We start from the raw sequence: 21,092 nt of genomic DNA on the forward strand, positions 1-21,092 counted from the left end.
TTAAATGTTGCACTGTAATGAATCTCCTAAAATGCTCTACTTTGGTTGGATTATGTGTTTCTGCAGATTTTGAAAGAAGGAACATAATGTGTAGTGGTAATTTTCTTTCACTTTATAGCTTCTCATAATTATTGTAAAATATCAATCATACGGTAAAATCCTAGAGATAAAAAAAAAAAAAAAGAAACTACATATATAATTATCTCTTTCACCTTTTAGTAAAGTCCTTTGTTGTATCTTTTATTTTTTTAGAAGAAATCTTATTTGAGAAGGATTATTCTTTTAAAACTGAATTAATCATTCCAAACAATTAAAATCCAAGTCCAGTTACCAACTCTGAGTTTAATCTTAAATCTTTCTTCTATGTCACTGAATCAACCCTCCTACCAGTGTCCTTTGGTTTAGGACCGATCGTTTAAATGGAATTGAATTTAGTCCTCCATTCTTTCTATTATGATTATTCAGCAGGTGGCAGAAAGTGTAATCATCGAGCACTGACCAAGCTGACTGTAAAATTAAATGTTCCAGTGAGTGCCCTTCATTATTATTATTGATATCTTTACCCTCTTGGAGTTACCCTAAAATTTAACGGCATAAACTTATGTTTCCGTACTTGTGCAATGCTCTAGAACGAGAAAATTAAAACAGTAGAATATTTACTAATCTTGATTTTCATGCAAGGAAGAAGAAGAAGAAGAAGAAGAAGAAGCAGGAGGAGGAGGAGGAGGAGGTACCTTTTTTATAATGGAAATAAATAGAGAACATATTTCTAAAATATAGGAGAAGCATTCAAAAATTCAGACCTAAATTCATCCAAAATTCAATGTTGTGCTGTAAAAGTGAGAAATAAAGATAAGAGTGTAGTACTAAGACGAAAGGGGGATGTCATTTTCATTGCATTTGTGTCCCTTTAAATGCTTATAAAAACACCATGTTTTTCAGTGCCACACTTGAAATGGTTACAGGCAGGCTGTTGTCCCTCTCAAGCATAAACAACACACAAACTCTTCTCTCTCTTTTTGTTTCTCTTTCTCTCATTCACACACAATTCACTTTATGTGAGAAGAGAGCAGAGACTGCAGAGACAGAAGCCAGCCCACAGTGACTGTTTTCATTTATTTAGAGCCCAAAGCCATCACTCTTGAATTGAATGAATACCCATTTTACAAAAAATGAAATATAAAACATGGAAAAGAATTAGAACTAGTGGTTTTCTGATTTTCTTTCACAATTTAAACCAAAGCAAAGACTAGGTCAGAGTGATGGTGTACAAAAAGGCTTCCCATTTCTCTCTTTGCTTTTTCAATTTTTGGGACCATTTGCTCCTCTCTTTCCTTTCCCCACCTTTTAATGCACCTCCCCCTTTTATCCTTGGGACACCTTCCTCATTTTCTATTAATTTCTCTTATGGATTTTAACACATCAAAGCAAACATATTGACCCTCAGTTTTAAAGGGGTTCGGACAAATATCACTTCACTCCTCAGATTTATTTGAAATTATTCATTTGCTAATTTTATTATGTTGATTAAATTGCCCCCTAAGCTATTGAAAATCCATCAATTGCCATCTTAAAGTTAAGAAAGAAAATTTTGTTATTTAATACGTTTTGGAGTTAAGCCTTCGAGGTATGATAAATATGAGAATATCTCTAAAGTTTCCCAAAAAAAAGATTAAACTACAATTTTAAGGGTAAAAGAGACCACTTAAAACTATTTGAGTACAGATGGCATTGGCCTTTGGGGTGTTGGCTGAGGATTTTTAAATAGTTTTCTAGCGGTTAAACTAAAATTATAATAGTTGGGTATTTGAGGATTTTGAATAAACTTAGGGACCTAAAAAAAAAAAAAAAAAAAAAAAAATATATATATATATATATATATATATATATATATATATATATATATATATATATATTCCAAAGGACTATTTTCCGTGTACATATTAGTGTTTTCTCAATTTTTACTCATTAATGTTAAAAAACTCAAATATTCATCTTTTCGTTAATTTTTGCTGTTATTATTAGAAGTAAACTCATTATTTTATTAAATATTTTAAAAAACTAAAACTTTATCATATTTTTTCCCTTAGGTTTAAAACTCTAACAATTTTTTTAACCTCCACCCAAAATTTGAAAAGTGACTAATTCCCCTTAGAGTTTCGATCTCCCTCTTTTTGACGAACAATGACTTCCCAGTCATCGGTGTTCTCCCCCTGAGTCTCTGAGTCTCTCTGCTACTGGTCTTCAAGTGACAATGCATTTTTATCATATGATCTTTATCTAACGAGCACGATTCGTCTTTGTCTACCCTAAATTAGTGTCATAAGACATCAACAAACCCTTTGTCAACATCTTTTGACGTCAATCTAGGGCGAATGAAAATGAATGTCTTCATTCGCCTAAAGAGACGAAGACACATGTTGGCTTATTCACTTCGTTGGCTTTACATCGTGTGTTGACATTTCTTCATTGTTAGCCTTCGTCATCGATGATAGAGTGAGAATAATGGGATGAAGGAGGTCTCAGTCAGAATCCGATCATCGAAGAAAGAAGGACAATATTGAAACCTTAAGGAGGAAAATTTTCAAAATTTAATCATGAAAAAAAATGGTTATTTTTCCAAATCTAGGGGGAAATAAAAAATATTTTATCATTTTTAATATATTACTTATTAAATAATGATTTTACCTCTAAAACTTAAATGGTTTAGTTAATTTTAACTGTCCAGTTTTTTAAAATGAATGGGTAAAAATTTGAGAAAATACTAAACTTTGTGTGGGAATAAGTCCTTTGGCCTCTCTCCCTCCCCATATACATATATATATATATATATATATATATATATATATATATATATATATATCACCTACCATGTGGTCCATCAGCATAGGCATGAGTATGATGCTATATATGTATCTATTTTGAGAGAGTATTGATATGTGCATGAATAATATGTATAATTTTGTCTACAAATAATGATATATTATCATGTGATTTGTTAGTTTTAAATTAAATATAAAGTAATATCTAATTATATGTAACATATTATTCTTTATTCACAAAGTTATTTATATTGTTTATGCACATAATTTTATTATTCGAGAAATGAAACATTATTATTATTTTAAATATATAAATATTAAGTTATCTGACATATATTCAATATTAAAAATATTAAAACTACATGAAAAATACTTCAACTTGAAATATATAAATCTAGAAAATAACATCGAACCCCAATGGTGATGGCAATTTAGTTTGTTAATAACTCTGTATGTCTCACTTAATTTGGATACATGAGTTGTGACTTTGAGAAGTATATTAATATGAGTGTCAAATGGCAAGAGTAGGATTCAGCCGACTTTTAAATGCATCAAATACTTGCTACTATTTTTTTCTCCTGTTTTTTACTTGCATTTTTTAAGACAAAAGATTTAATTAAAAACAAATATGTGAAATAATTTACAAATAAGTAAAAAATATTTAACTTTTTTTTTTTTTTTATAAAATTTCTACAAATTCTTCATATGCACAAGGCATTTGGTAAATTAGTAGTCAATAGTTAATATTCAAATTTCAAAGATTAACGTTAATTGACTCATAACATGTAAAAATATGATACAAACACGATCCATTTACATAAAATGCCAATTATTTAAAGAGGTAGAAATAAAATGTCAATTATTTACAGAGGTAGAAGTAAAAGGGAGAATGGATGATTATGTCATGACAAAGAAAAGCTTATTACTATCACGTTTTGACAGCCAAGAGAAACCCAAAGATGAAAATAAAAAAATTTTAAGGTTAGTTTGTCTCTACGTCCTAGTCTTTGATGGTACCTTACCCTACCCCCGGCCGAAAGAAGCCTCTTCCACTTGGAAAGCAAGAATGCCAAAAAGTTATAAATTCAGAAAGGTACAACTATTTACACTACCATATATATGGACAAAAATAACATCTTCTTAATTGGAATTTCTTCTCAAATGTAATCTTTGCGTGTTTCCATGAATGAAAATTAAGGCGTAAATTGATTTGTGACTTGGGATATTATGGGGGACTGAAAATAATATTGGAACTATATGTGCCACCAAATAAAAAGTCTAGATGTCCAAAGAGAATATAATAAATGGTCTTCAAATTTTATTAGAATTTGCTACTTTCGGCTGAATTTATACAAAACCAACATCTAATGTGGTAACCCGTGTGATAATCAGCCACAATCATTGCTCTTTATTCAAAGAAGGCCAAAGGACTTATTCCATATTCCCCACCTCCCTTCAAAGTATGTTGTTTTTCCAAGTTTCTTTTTGTTAACTTTGAAAATCACATTTATCCACCCATGAGTGGTTAAAATTAACCGAGTTCATTAGTAATATCATTTCCCTTTTTAAACCCTAAAAACTAATAATTTTCTCCCAACCTAAGTTTTGAAAAACAACATCTTCCCCCTAGGGTTTTCAAATTCAATTTTTTGACCATGAAAAGGCTTCTTCGGTGATCTTCAGGTAATATCTCTTCCTCTCTAATGTGTCCTCTTTTCGACATTGTGCAGCATCATCGTTGAGGAAGATGATGACAGGTCTAACAGCTTAGGTGATTGCACTTGATTAGGGATGTTAGAGACTAAAAGTCTCACATCTAATAAATATAACATAAGAGTGATATATAAGTGTTGTAGATTGGACCTTAATACAAGCCAATTGATTTTGTGTAATGTGGGTTTTAATCTTCACACTTGTAAGCCTAATATATATTTCAATACGGTATTACAGCACGAGCCAAACGACAGGCTTAACAACCCAAAGTGTTCCTAGATACAAGTGATAATACATCTAGGTCTAACAACCTAGGTGGTTGCACTTGAGCGAAAGTGTTGGAGATTAAAAGTCTCACATCTAATAAATAGAATATAAGAGAGTGTAGAGATGTCAATGGGCCGGGTCGGGTTGGCTTCAGCTCGGCCCATTGAGTTAATGGGTCGGGTCGGGTTGGCTTCAGCTCGACCCATTGAGTTAATGGGCTGAGCCGGGCACAAGGCCCAAATAGTAATGGGCCTTCGGGTCGGGCCGAACCATTGAAATATAAAGGCCCAAGGCCCGGCCCATATAATAACAGACCTTAATTGGGCCGAGCCGAGCTTTAATCGGCCTGACCGGGTTGGGCTTTAATCGGGCCGAGCCGACCCAATTTAATCAATTTTTTAAAAATATTTTTAATTAAAATTTTTAACATAAATTTGTTTCAATTATTAAAACCGATAATAGTATCCCGAATATTTTATTTAAAATTCCTCACTTGTGGCGGAGGAATACCGTGGTTATATGATGAAAAATATTATAAATTGATAACATAATACAAATAAATTAATTTACATACGGTATAAATTATAAAATATAAATAAAATATATCTACTACATAACATTTATCTACTCATCTTCTATATTTAAATCTCTGAATTCTTCAAAAATAAATAATTATTATTTGAGAATTTAGATATTTTATAATATTTTGTAATGATAAAATTAAAATAAAAATGAAATTGTAAATATAAAAAATTATTATTTACGAATTCAAATATTTTTCGAAAGAGAGAAAATGAGATTAAAAATATAATGAAATAATTGAAATTGAGAGATTAAAAGATTTATAAATAAAAGTGAAAATAAAGGAAAATAGAATAGATTTATTTAAAAAAATAAATAAATTAAAAAAAATTATGCAGAGGCCAATCTGCCTTTCTACCAAGTGGCAGAAGCATAAATCTGCTTCTGCCAAGGTAGAAGCAGACCAAGGCAGCAGAAGCAAATTTTTTGCTTCTACTGCCTTTTGCTTATGCAACCTAGAAAAAAAAAAGAAAAAATTTATTTTATAAACAATGTTGGATCAGGTCGGGTCGGGCCAGCCCATGGGCCTAATATTAAAGCCCTAAGCCCGACCCGATAGGCCCATGGGCTTGGCCCGATACTCTACAGTGTCGGGCTGGGCTTTATCGTGCCCGAGCTTTTTTTCGTGTTTAGGATCGGGCCTCCATTTGGCCCAGCCCAATTTACGTGTCTAAGAGAGTGATATATAAATGTTATAGATTGAACCTTAACACAAAACAATTGGTTTTGTGTAATATGAATTTCAATTTTCAAACTTGTAAGTCTAATATATATTTCAGCATGGTATCAGAGTAAAAGTCAAACGACAGGTCTAACAACCTAAAGTGTTCTTGGATAGAAGTAACAATACACCTAACCAAAAACTAACTGAGCCAATGGCAAGTCTAATAACCTAGGTGATTATATTTGGGCAGGGGTGTTGGAGACTAAAAGTCCCACATCTAATAAATAGAATATAAAATAGTGGTATATAAGTGTTGTAGATTGAACCTTAACACAAGCCAATTAATTTTGTGTAATGTGAGTTTCTCACACTTGTAAGAGGGTATGCCGGAGAGGAAGAGACGTTACCTGGAGATCGTTGGATAACTCTTTTCGATGTTGGAAATTGAATTTGAAAAATGACAAACCCTAAAGGGGAAAATGCTATTTTTGAAAACTTGGGTTGAGAGAAAATTATTAGTTTTTAAAGTTTGGGGGGGGGGGGGGGGGAAATGAAATCAAATTTAAGTTTATTTTTGATATTAAATATAAAATTATGATTTTTCCCTTAAAACTAACAAACTTAATCGTCCATGGATAGATAAATAAGATTTTCAAAGTTAACAGAAGAAAACTTAGGAAAATAACATACTTTGGGTAGGAGTAAGTCCTTTGGCCTTCAAAGAAACACAACACAATAAACATCAACTGTTGGATCTTCTTCATTTTATCAAAACACACCATTTGATTCATCTTTATTTTGCTAGCGGAAAATGTAACTTCTCTACTCTAGTCTAATTTTGTTAACCTTTGCAATACAATCACCTATAGATGAAACATCAAATTTTTCATTCTCAATATCCTCTCTCAAATCAGATTGTTTGAAAAATAATATGGTTTACCAAAGATAATGAAAACCAACTCTGAAGCTTTAATAATACAAACTGCTACAGAAACACAACCATTTTAACATTCTCACACCACTGTAGAAATGCACCATTTTCACATCATTAGAATCCTTTCTAAAGCTTATAAAACACAAATTACAATAGAAACATACAACTACTTTCACATCAACAAAATCCTCCTTGAAGCTTATGAAACACAATCAACAAAAACACATATCACAATATAACACACAACTACTTTCACATCAATAGAAACCTCATTGAAGCTTATCAAACACAAACAATTTCAAATCAATAGTCTCCTCCTTGAAACTTTCAACTTTTAGGGGCACTACAAATACCATGAGACATTAATGTTTTACTTTATCATCCTCCTTGTAATATCTCCACAATGCAACATTGTTGTACACATCTCTTTGTTGAGACTTAAAGATAACCTACTTATTAGACATTATGTTAATTCTTTGTAACCTCCTTTTGAGACTTAAAGATTACCTAATTATTAGACATTATGTTAATTCTTTGTAACTTTCTTTTGAAACTTAAAGGTGACCAACTTATTAAACATTAAGTTTTTCTACTATAAAAAAACTCAATGTAACTGCTCTAAAAGTAGTTAATAAGGAAGATTAAATATGTAACTGTTCTTAAATAAGTTAATGAGGAATAATGAAGATTATATATATAACTGCCTTCAAAGTACTCAATGAGAAATAATGGAGATTAATTGAGTGGTTCATGACTTCTACTACTTTGTAGTTTTTAATTGATTTTAAAAGGCTTCATAAAACTCATTAAGTTATTAATTAAATACATTAGTTATGTTTTCTTAATGGTAGAAAACATTTTTTATTAATACACTTATAGATGAAAGGTCCCTAGCCTAACTAGTATAAAAGGTTTGTAACACTACTATCATTGTACTATCATTGTACTATCATTTTGCATTTCGATGATATAGACTAAAAGACACTAAAATGAGAGGCGTGAGTTTGTGTTCTATTGTTTTACTTGAACAACAATGGCTAGAGCATCATGTATATTTTCATCATTCATATGATGCATATTCAACAAATAGATAAATAGTAATACTACTTTCAATAGTGATATCAAAGCCTCTTTGTCATCATGTTGTTCAATATTTAGATTATAGTTTTACTACTATTTGTTTTGCTTTATAAGATTAATCATATATGATATGCATATCTACGATGTTGATATTATATAATTTCATGTAACTGATTCATTTGACCCATTGAATTTTTTGCTATTTATTTGATTTTTTTTTATGTATGTATTTATCTTAAGATCTACATATTTTAATGTTTTAGAGTATAAATTATTGCATGTGGGTATAATCTAATTTAACATGCATGTTATTTTCTATTATGAGTTCTTTATTCATAATTGGACTAGACATAAAAACATAAATGTGCAGAAAGGAATTTTTAACTTTTGATTAAAAGAGAGTTTGATGAACTTATACACGCACACTACGGTATAAAGTTTCAGTTCTAGTTTTAAACACCATATATGCATGTATGCTAAACCTTTGTTTTATTAAAAAAAGAAAGGGAGGTATTAAATATTTGGTTTTTTATTCTTTGATACAAATTTCTATGGATGTCTTATTCCAAGTATTGGATTTCATATTGATATCTTAGGAATAGCCACAACCAATGTCTTCATAATCGGATCAAATATCAACCCAGTAGAAGGGACAATTTAGTTCAACTAGTGGTCGGACCAATTAACCAGTGGTTAAATTAGTTAACTGTTTATAAATAAGATTTAAAATAATTTTATATAATTTATCATTAAATATATAACCTGAAATATTTTGATATTAAAATAAACTTAGTTTAATATTGTACATATTCAAAATTGATATATGAGGTCTTTGGTTCAATTAATAATGAATGTTTTACAAAAAAAAATTATTTTTTATGTTTTTTTAGATAAGTCAATTATTTTTTATGTTGATTAGGTCAAACCTGAATTTTTACTCAATCTAATCGAGAGGTTTGAATGTTTCAATTTAGTCCAAAGCGGTTTAACTTTAAAAATAGTTTTTAAGCAAATCAAAACCGTTTGGTTAGAAAATCTTAGTTCAACCAGTCGGATCTAATTTTCAAAGCCATGGCCATAACATCTAGTCATAAAGTATAACAACATGTATATTTGAACAAAGATTGACAGACATATAAATTTTTATAATTCATTTATGGAAAAAAGTCACCTTACCCACAAGAAGGTGAATATTTTTTATAAATTAATTACAAGATAGTGAATTTACGATGCAAAAATAATATTCTTAAACTCTTAGGTATGAATTATTCTTTTTCTATTTGAACTTTACTAGTTATAAAGTTAGTTGATATATTATGTTTGACACAACCTTTTCCCACAGGAATATTAGACTTTATTAATATTTTAAATTTATTTTTCTGCTTTGTTACATGAGATTTATATGTTTCTTGGTTTATTATAGTATTTTCTATTGCTTTATTTAACAACATTTCTCATATTCCAATGCTAAGTGGTGATAATTTTGTTGATTGGAAAAAAACAAATCCTATTAACACTTAGGCGTATGGATATTAGCCTGGCGATTCATGAGGAACAACCTCTTGCTATTACATAATTAAGCACGCCACAACAAATTGCTCATTATGAACGATAAGAGAAATTCAATCGATTGAGCATGATGCTTATGAAGGCTTATATGAGCAAGAGAATTAGGGGATCAGTCCCTGTGACATGGTCAAGGATCTAATAAAAGTAATTGAAGAACAATTTGTGACTTTTGATAAGGCATTAGCAAGTACCCTCATGAAAAAGCTTTCAAGAATGAAATTTGAAATTTCTAAAGGAGTACGTGAGCACATTAGAAAGGATGAGAGATATTGTTGCTAAAATCAAATCCTTGAATATTGATATTTCAAACTCTTTTCTTGTGCACTTTGTCTTTAACACTTTACCCATGGAGTATAGTCCGTTTAAGATTTCCTACAATACATATAAGAAAAATTGATCAGTCAACGAGCTTTTGACCATATGTGTATAAGAGGAAGAAAAATTGAAATGTGAGAAACTTGATAAGAAGCAAGAATGTGCTAATCTTATGACTCATGGAAATAAGAATAAGAAAAATGGCAAGTCTATTCCTAAATGGAAGAAGGATGGAAACGTGCCAATAAAGAAAAATGGCAATAAAGATACATGCTTCTTTTACAAGAAGAAGGGACACATGAAGGATTATGCCAAGTATAAGAAATGACTTGAAAAGAAATGTACTTTTGCATCCCTAGTGTGTTATGAATTCTTATTGGTTGATGTTCCAAATAATACATGGTGGATTAATTCTAGTTCTACAATTCACATTGTTAATACCATGCAAGGCTTTCTCAACCAAAGGTAGTCGAAGGGAAATGAGCAAAACATCTATTTTGACAATCAGATGCATTCACAAATTGAAGTTGTGGGGACTTTTTGTTTGATTTTAGAATGTTGTTTTATTTTGGATTTTGAAAACACCTTTTATGTTCCTTTATTTTCAAGAAATTTAGTTTCTATTTCTAGACTTATTAAAGTTAGTTTTAGTTTTCTTTTTAAAGATTTTATGTTTAGCATTTTCAAAAATAAAAGTGTTGTTGGCACTAGTTTGCCAATTGATGGTTTTTATAAATTTAATCTAGACCCTATTGATGAATGTAATTTTTTGGATGTGCATGGTAACAATATTAGCATAAAGTGTAGTATTGTTAATGAGAACTCATACAGTTTATGACATAGGAAATTATGACATATCTTTGTTTAAAGAATCAAAAGACTAATAAATAATGAAGTTCTAAAAGCTCTTGATTTTACTAATTCTGGTATTTGCTTGAATTACATAAAGGGAGAGCTAGGCAACAAGAACATTAAAGGTGCCAAAAGAATTTCAAAACTTTAGAAATTATGCACACAACCATATGTGGACCATTTAATCAATAGTATAAAATATTTCATTTCATTTATTGATAACCATATTAGATGTAAGTATATCAATCTTCTACATGATAAAGCAGAACACTTGATGCCTTTAAAATCTATAAGACATAAGTAGACAAACAAAAAGAAAAGAAAATTAAGATAGTAAAATCAGTTAGAGATGGGGAATACTATAGAAGGTACATAAAAAAGGGACAAATAATAGGTCTATTTGCTTAATTCCTAGAGGAAAAAGACATAATTGGTTATTATACTATGCCTGGTACACTACAACAAAATGGTTTAGCTAAAATAAGGAATCATATGCTTATGGACATGGTAAAAAGCATGATTAGTTACACTAATCTTTCAATGTCCCTTTGGAGTGAAGCTTTAAAAACTACAATATATATCTTGAATAAAGTTCCATCAAAAGTCGTTTTTAAAACACCTTTTGAACCGTAGAAATGATGGTTGCCTAATATGAATCATATACGTGTATGAGGGTGCCCAGTTGAAGTAAGGGTATATAACCTAAACTTAAAGAAACTAGATCCAAGAACAATTAGTAGTATTTTATTGGTTATGTAGTGAACTTCAAATGATACATATTTTATTGTTCCGATTATTCTCTTAGAATTGTTAAAACTAGAAATGATAAGGTTCTTGAGGATTTTGAGCATAGTGGGAATGACTTACCTTAAAAAAAAAAAAAGAATGTGAGGAAGTAAAAAACCAAATTATGAGTCCCACATTAGAACAAAACATATATTCCATAGGGAACAAATTCATAATAAACATCAAGAACAAGTTTATAATGAACAAGAATTGCAAGAAACAATAGGAGTAAGAAGATCCTCAAGAGAAATAAGACCAACAATTTTTAATGATTATGTTGTATACCTACAAGAGTCAAAATTTGACATTAGACCTAAAGATGATCCTCAATCATTTTCACAAGCCATGAATGGTGGCAATTCTATACTTTGGTTTAATGCCATGAAAAAAGAAATAAAGTCAATAGTTAAAAATAAAGTCTCGATCTCATTAAATTACCAGAAGAAATAACAACTATTGGTTGCAAATGAGTTTATAAAATCAAAAAAGATTCCTTAGGTATTGTAGAACGATATAAGACTAGACTAATAGCCTAAAGTTTCACTCAAAATAAAGGCATTGACTATCATTAGACATTCTCCAGTTTGAAAGAATTATTCATTTAGAATTATCATGACTTTAATAGCTCATTTTTTACTTAGAATTACATTAAATGGATGTGAAAACAATATTTTTCAATGGAGATCTTGAAGAAGAGGTATATATGATATAACTTGAAGGTTTCAATGATAGGGACATTTGGTTTGCAAGTTAAGAAAACCAATATATCGGCTAAAACAAACATCCTGCTAATAGTATATAAAATTTCATAAAATTATAATATTTTTTCAGTTTTATTAAAAATATTGTTGATCAATGTATATACCTTAAGGTTGGTGGAAGTAAAATCTTTTTTTTAGTCTTACATGTTGATGATATCTTATTAGCAACTAATGACATGGATATGCTACATGAAATGAAATACTTTCTTTCTTAAAACTTTGAAATGAAGGATTTAGGTGAAGCTTCTCATGTCATTGGCATAGATATTCATAGAGATAGATTATCAAGGATATTGGGTTTGTCTAACAAGGCTCACATTAATAAAGTTTTAGAAAGATTCTAGATGCAAAATTGTTAAAAGGGACAAATTTTAGTCACACTTAATGTCCACTAAGTGATTTGAAAAAATAGAAAACGAAATATATGTCTTATACATCTGCAGTAGGACGTTTGATGTATGCACAAGTTTGTACAAGGCCTGATAATACATTTGTAGTATAAATGTTTGATAAACATTAAAGTAATCTAGGATTGGAACATTAAAAAGCTGCTAAAAAGGTCATGAGATATTTGCAAGGGACCAAGGAAACATGCTTACTTATAGGTATACTAACCATTTGGAATTGGTTAGGTATACAAATTCAGGTTTCGGTGGATGTATGGATATAAGAAAATCTACTCTAGGTTATATTTTCTTCTTACTAAAAGAGTTATATCTTATAAAAGTGTCAAACAAATAATTGTTGCTTCATCCATTATGGATGTAGAATTTATTGCATGCTATGAAGTTACGTCACAAGCATTATGGTTGAGAAATTTTATTTCTGGATTAAAAATTGTCAATTCAATAGTAAACCTTTCAAGATTTATTGTGACAACTTGACAGTAGTCATTTTCTTGAAAAATGACAAAAATTGAAGTCGCATGAAACATATTGACATAAAATATCATGTTATTAGAGAACATATTAAGAAGTGCAAAATAGATATCTAATATTTTAGTATAAAACTAATGATTGCAGATCCCATGACCAAAGGACTATCGACTAAACAATATAATAATCATGTGGATCGTATGAGACTTATTAGTTTGTTCAAGTTTTGATTTTGTTTTGCTTCTTATTTGGATGTTTAGGTTAAAAAATTTTGCCAAAACAAAATTAAAATAAAGGAAATATTATTTTGTGCACAAAAGAAAATATGTATGTCTACATGACTTTGAATGGACCATTGGAGGACTATTTAATCATTATTACTAGAGTTTTCATTGATGACTATGATAATTTTCAACAATCAAATTGTTCAAATAGGCTAAGTGGAAAAATGTTGTACACGTTTCTCTTTTAAGACTTAAAGATGACCTACTTATTTGATATTATATTAATTCTCTGTAACTCCCTTTTGAGACTTAAAAATGACTTAATTATTAAGCATTAAGTTTTTCTATCATAAAAATGTTCTATGTAATTTCTCTAAAAGCAATTAATGAAGAATAATATAAATTAAATATGTAATTGTTCTTAAAGCAATTAATGAGGACTAATGGAGATTATATATGTAACTACTTTCAAAGTAGTTAATGAAGAATAATGAAGATTAACTGAGAGGTCCATAACTCTAGTTACTTCTTTAGTTTTTAACTGATTTATAAAGGCTTCATAAAACTCATTAAGCTATTAATTAAACATATCAGTTTTTTCTTTTATGGTAAAAATATTTTTGATTAATATATCTATAGATGAAAGGTTCCTAGCTTAACATATATAAAAGGCCTGTGATAATACCATTATTATACTATTATTTTGCATTTCACTAATATGGGCTAAAAAACACTTAAATGAGAGGTGTGAGTTTGTGTTTTATTGTTTTACTTGAATAATAATGGTTAGAGCATTAAATATGTTTTCATTATTCATATGATGCATATTCAACAAATAGATAAGTAACAATATTGCTTTCAAACACACCACAAGATCAAATGAAACAACACATCACTTCCATACCTCTTTGAAAATTCATACCATTCTAAACAAATAAAGAAAAAAACTGAAATCTAAATCTACATTGCAGTATTCTTCGTACTACACATCCACACTATTGTTTGTATGTCTAACAATCTCATATATTCATCCATTAGAGTCAACCTCATCAAATGTATTTATGGTGGCAATCACTTAGGACAAGACAGTTACATTCAACTCAAGTCTCAATTTTTAAGCCTAGTTATAGACAAAGGTTTGGTGAACAAATCAACCACCTAACATTCAAAGGTTACATACTAAATATATATTGTTTTTGCAATCACATGCTCTCTAAAAAATTATATATTAATTTTCAATATGTTTGGTATGACTATGAACAATTGAATTAGAGACCAGAAGAATGGGATTCTAATTATCATACCAAAGTACTATTGAAGTGACTTATTAAATTAATAGTTCTTGAAACAAAATCCTTAGTCATGCCAACTCAGTAATCATTTGACTTAAAAGCCCAATATTCACTCTTAGTTGAAGACATAGACATGACCTTCTATATTTTAAAATTTCATTACATCATATTATTCTTAAAATATACAAAATACCTATTGGTTGATCTTCTATCCTTAATGTTACTAACCTAATCAGCATTTGGATAGACTTCTAATTGTAAAATTGAAATTGGGTTGAATATCAAACCATGATGAATAATCCCTCTAATATATATCAATACCATTTTACATGCTTATTATTAAAGTTGTGTAGGTGCTTAAAGAATTTAACTTAGTTTATTGAGTACAAAAGCTAAATCACGCCTTTTCATAGTTAAATATTGTAAGGTAATGATAATACTTCGATATAAAATGACATAAGTAAATAACTCATTATCCCTTGCAAATAATTTAACCCTTATTGACTTTGGTGTAGTGCAAGGATTAACTTCATGCATACTGGTTTTAATAAGTGAATCTAAAATAGATTTTGCTAGAGACAAATGAAGCCCCTTACTAATCCTATGTGTTTCAAGCCTTGGAAATTAGTTTAATTCCCCAATTATTTAATGAAAACAAATCATTCAACTCAAAAACTAAGTGTTGAATAGAATCAAGATTTGTTCATGTTAGCAATATGTTATCTACATAGATCAAAATGTAAATCTATAACCCATTTTTATGCAAAAAAAAAAAAAAAAAAAAAAAAAAAAAAAAAAACAAGAGAGACTAGAATCCAATAGAGAATTCAGAACCCCATTTTCTAGCAAAATATTTTTTGATTTGTCATACCATGCTCTAGGGGTTGGCTCATAAAAAGACCTACAAAGACATAACCTAAGGGACTATGGCCAATGCCCCGAGCCTTAGTTTTGTGATGGGATATGATGCAACATGGCCTTTGGCACGATGGGTTACACCAAATAAGACACAACTTAGCCTGACTCGACCCTTGGATAGGTCTAATTGTAATTACTATCAATCAAATAAAGACAACAAAAGGCACGATGATAGTAAAAAGCACTCTCAAGCATTAGAAAAGTTAAATCTAGTTGGAATATCTTGTCTCTAAGCTTGCTTTTTTCACTCAATGAAGACAAATTCACATGCTCCAGAAAACTTTTTCTTCTTTACATGCAATGTACTTTATACTTTACCTCACTTTTTGAACACTTGTATCTACATCTTTCAAATCATCTTGCATTACTAAATTTATAATATGAGCACAACATCTAAGTTGGAAAAATTCACCATTACCAATAAGTTTTTTTTTTTTTTTCAAAATTAATTGTTTTCTCAACAACTCAACAAAGATATCATTGGTAGAGGTAAACATGTCAATTAGGTTAGGTCAAATAAAGACTTTGTCCAATACTGTAGCATGTTGGGCTCATCCCATAGGTCTTCTAGGTCGGACTATGAGTTTTAATATTAGACCTATGGGTTAGTGCAACTTGACCCGATGTTGTTGAAAATTTAAAAAAAAAAAATGACAGAAGTGCTTTTCCTAAGCAAAAACCTTCAATGACTACTTGTTGTTGTTTTTTTTTTTAAGTTTTTAATTGTTTTATTTTTTTTATATAAACTAATCCAAATCTTCTCTATTTCTAATTTCATTTACAAATCTCTTAATTCAATTTTTTCATTATATTCTCAATCTTATTTTCTCTCATCAACTCTTTTTTAGAAAATTGTCTAAATTCACAAATAATAATTCTTTGTGTTTATAATTTCATTTTCATTTCAATTTTATCATTACAAAATATTACAAATAGATCAAATGTCAAATGAATTCAGAAATTTGGACTTTGAGGATGAGTAGATAAAAGGTATGGTATACATATTTTATTTATATTTGTAATTATACAGTATGCAAATTAATTTATTTATACTATGTTATAAATTTATAATATTTTTAATCATGTAACCACAGTATTTTTCTGTCACAAGTAAGAGATTATAAATAAAATATTCGAGATACTGTTCTCAATTTTAATAATTGAAAAATAATTTATGTTTAATTTTTTTAATTAAGTTTTTTTAAAAAAAAAATTGTTTAAATAGGTCGACCATGAGCTAACCCAATCAAGGTTCAATTAGACTCAAAGGTCTATTACTGTACGAGCCTAAGGCCCAACCCGGCCTATGAATATGTCTAGAGGTATTATTCAAAGTTATGGAAAACAATTTGCTTTTGATCCTTCATTCAGTTAGTAATGAATAAAACTTTCTTTTGTAACATCTAATCCTTATCAACAAAGAAAGCAATAATGCATATATGCCCATCAATTGCAATTGAAGTCCATAAGTTTAAGGGTCAAGCTTATCTTGCACGGTGCTTTTGCAAAACAAAAAAATGTTTAATATTTGTTCCTGATCATATTCTATCAGGTTAATGGGGTATGCCACCAATTGACAACTCTATTTATACCGGTTAAAATGTTATCCCTACTATAAACTATCTCTAAAATTTTTTATAATAAAAAATTACCAATAACCCTTTAAAAATTAATCAGCCTCCACATATTTAGCACAATATGTAGATGCCTGTATTATATTATAACATATCAATCACACCCGGGCTTGAAACCCAGGTAAGTCTGGCTCGAGTTTTACATTGGGTTTTTCTTGGATTTTAGGTTTTTGCATCCGAAGTCCATGTACATTTTTTATTTCGTAATGATATATTATTTTTAATTCCAAACAATTTAATCAATGAGCTTAGTTTCTCCAACACAACCATTAAACCGTGTTACAGAATAACAATTAAACCACAACTTTCAAATCTAGTAGATAAAAGAAACCAAGAACAAAGATTGAACACTAATAAAGGAACTAGAAAGTGTGCCAACTAATATATTGATTTCCTGATTTGAAAAGCCTTTGTTTATCCTATCTTTTTGACGATCTATTAATGGAGGAAAACACAGAAAGTATTGCCATGCAAATGAATCCAAGGAAGAGAAGGCCAGTAGCAACGTTAGCTTTGTCGAGGAATTTCTCCGTAATCGAATCTGTTTCATCCAGCCCACTGAAACCGAATGTAGCTCCAACGCTTTTAATAAAATCTTTCAGTAGTTTTTTGAACTCGAAGGTTACTGCAAATCCAGCCCCGGCACCAGTAGCCAACAAGAATGCAATGATCTTCAAGAAATAACCTTTATGCCCATTATTAATTGATAAATGCATCCCATTTTATATATATATCCTTATCACCAACGAAATCAAACTCTGAAAGACATCCATTTTTTAGAAGCCTTGGAAGCATGGTATATAGCAAATGGATTTTGAACAAAAGTGTAAAGGAAGCCGATAACACCTGTTGCTATAACATATTTGAACAAATTCACTTTTAAACTCTTGAGATATTATTACTGCATTCATATTTTCGAAATTCAATAATTTTTTTGAATTCTAACTAAAAATTTAAGAGATCATTGTTTCCCGTACGCAATAACAATCTTGAAAGAAATTTGTGTACCATCACTAAAAGTGAATTTATCTAGAAACAATAAGACAATAGAAGCAGCTAAAAATCCAAGTGTTAGGAGCCTCAGCACAACTACTGATATCAAGACCGACTTTGTTTTAGAAGCCATGGATGGATCATGAATGCTTGGATTTATACATTTACTTGTGCCCATATATATATGTATGTATTTATGTATGTATGTGGTCATTAAATAGCTTACTAGAATAATTCAGAAAGGATCTTTTAAACAATTGGCATCTTTAGTACTTTAAGATTGTTGACAGAAATTATATACGGCAAATGAGATGATTAAAAATTAAATAAGATGTTAGAACTGTATATGCAACAAAGGAATTATTTAAGTTCGGAAAGTAAAGAGAACAAAGGCAGCTTCGTCTCAGGTTTTGTAGTTTGTAAATGAACCAAATGGTTAAGACAAGGCACAGACTCAACCTTGTTAATGGATTCATCTATATTGTTTGACTAATTAATCTTGAATAACAGCTGACCAATGGATACATTAATTACAAGTTCAATCTTTAGTAAGATGAAACTTTTCTCGCTAAAACCATTTAAATACTTGCTTAAACTCTTAAATAAAAAAACCCACTTGCTAAAACTCTTAAATAAAATTAAAAAAAAGAAAGTTTGGTGATGGCAATAAAACTATTTTAACTATCTTATTATCATTTTTTTTCTTCCCAAATAATTATATTATTGGTTATACTGCAAACATTTTCTTTAACTAAACTCACGGAAAGATACTCAAAAAAATGATAAGTCATAAAAATAAAAATCAAACATACTAATTTAGCACAGGGGAAGCAACCCCTCGCCTAAAGTCAACAACATTCTAAATTATACTACACCCTTATCTTGTGTCTATGTAAGAAAATAATAATTTTTATCAATTAAATTTAAATTTAAAGTAATAAATAGTACTATAATGCCACTATCTTTATTCTATAAATATAAAGGCTCATGCAAAGAAAAAGATAAGATAAAAAGAACCGATAAGGAATCATTTAAAGAAACACAAATATCTTAACTATAGATCTTTAAATAATTACGTCTTTTATAAAATAATTCTTTTATAATCACTATATAAACTATATTGAAACACTTTTTTAGAGATAAAAAAACATCATTGTGAATACAAGCTCTTGAAGAATGGTTGAAACATATTATAAAACTCTCTCGTGTTTTATTTGTCTCGTTATCATTTGTAATTAACATAATAAATAACAAAACTTTCATGTAGTTCCTATTGCCGTAATTATAGTTAATTTTTACGCAAGATTCTCTATTGCAAACTTACAGTTGGTGATGAAAAACACATCAGCACTAACTTAAAAGAATTGAAGTTGAGGTTTCATGTAACTTGTGATGTTTTTTTTTTCAAAATATTGAGGTTATTTCTTTGATAAAAATTAAGTATTTTTTGTAAAAATTTCACAAACATTGAGCGTAGTTAATAATAATAGCCCTTTAAGAAAGGACGACGATTTTGGGGTGACTATGGGCCGTGGGGCACCTAATATAGCCCGTTTGGCTAACATGACCTAACTGTCTCGTATTGGCCTGCAATCACCAATCATTAGAAAATTGGTCGTAGATAAAAACTAATATGCCTTGTATACCAAAACTCAGGTAGATTCGCCCCAAACAGACACCCTTTGCTTGACAAGTTTCCATTCAAAGTTGGCTTGGTTGACACTTTATATTCACAGTAACCATGTGATTATTTCCCACATGAACTTTTATGAAATAACAATTTCTTTTATCCCTTTTAACTTTGAAAAATCTTTCCTTTTTAATCCATTATTCAAAGCCAAATGTTAGTTTTTATAATAAAAAAATATGCATCACTTTTTACCAATGTTTTTAAATTGGACTAGTGATTAAATCAATTGTCTCATTGATTCACAGTTTGATTAGTTCAACCAACCTACATGCAACGTGAAAGTATCAATTTCAATAAAACTTTTGCTCCAAGAGCTAGATTTGACACCATTAGAGTTGTTTTGGTTATTGTCACTCAATATAAATAGAATGGCTATCAATTTGATGTAAAATTAGCTCTCTTAAATGATGTTTTGAATGAGAAAGTATTTATAGAGCAACCATCAGGTTATGAAATTAAAGGGGGAGGACAAAAAAGGTTTATCGGCTTAAAAAACCTTTGTATGACCTTAATCAAGCACCCAGGGCTTGGTACTATAAAATTGATGATAATTCAACAAGCTTGGATTGAAAAATAGTTCTAGCAAGCCAAACATGCATGTCAAAGCTAGAGAAATTGAGGTACTCATCATCTATCTTCATGTTGATAATTTAATTTACACTATGAATAGTGTTGCCTTGATGGAGGATTTTAAAAGACTGATGATTAATGAGTTTGAGATTACTGATTTGGATTTAATGAGCTATTTTTTGGGGTTGGCAGTACAACAAAATGGTGTTGGAATTTTTCTCTTTCAAGAGAAATATGTTCACAAGCTACATGAGAGATTTTAGATAAAAAACTGTAATCCGGTGAAAAGTCCTCACGACACCAATTAGAAATTCAATTTAGAAGATGGAATAGAAAAAGTTGGTGGCCATATGTATCGAAATTTGATTGGAAGCTAGGTGCATCTAACATAGTAGGCCAGACATCATGCATGCAACTAGCTTTTTGTCATGGTTCATGCAAAATCCATTATGGAGCTCTTAGAAGACTACTTAAATATTTGAAAGGAATTTGTTCATCTGGGCTTTGGTACTCTAATGCCAACAATATTTTGTTGTATAGTTTTTCAAATA

General features: G+C 29.7%; 1 protein-coding gene across 1 annotated transcript; it reads right to left on the reverse strand.

Annotated features, from left to right (window-relative positions):
- Positions 1-15,439: 15,439 nt before the first annotated feature.
- On the reverse strand, positions 15,440-18,414 carry LOC123213671 (CASP-like protein 4D1). The gene is made up of 5 exons (XM_044633139.1): positions 18,297-18,414; positions 18,046-18,140; positions 17,733-17,959; positions 15,734-15,795; positions 15,440-15,459 (listed from the first exon to the last, which is right to left on the reverse strand). Exons 1-5 carry the CDS (start codon positions 18,412-18,414, stop codon positions 15,440-15,442), a joined length of 522 nt encoding a protein of 173 aa, XP_044489074.1.
- Positions 18,415-21,092: the final 2,678 nt, after the last annotated feature.

This window comes from Mangifera indica, chromosome 4 (genome assembly GCF_011075055.1).
Source record: "Mangifera indica cultivar Alphonso chromosome 4, CATAS_Mindica_2.1, whole genome shotgun sequence".
NCBI classification, from domain to species: Eukaryota; Viridiplantae; Streptophyta; class Magnoliopsida; order Sapindales; family Anacardiaceae; genus Mangifera; species Mangifera indica.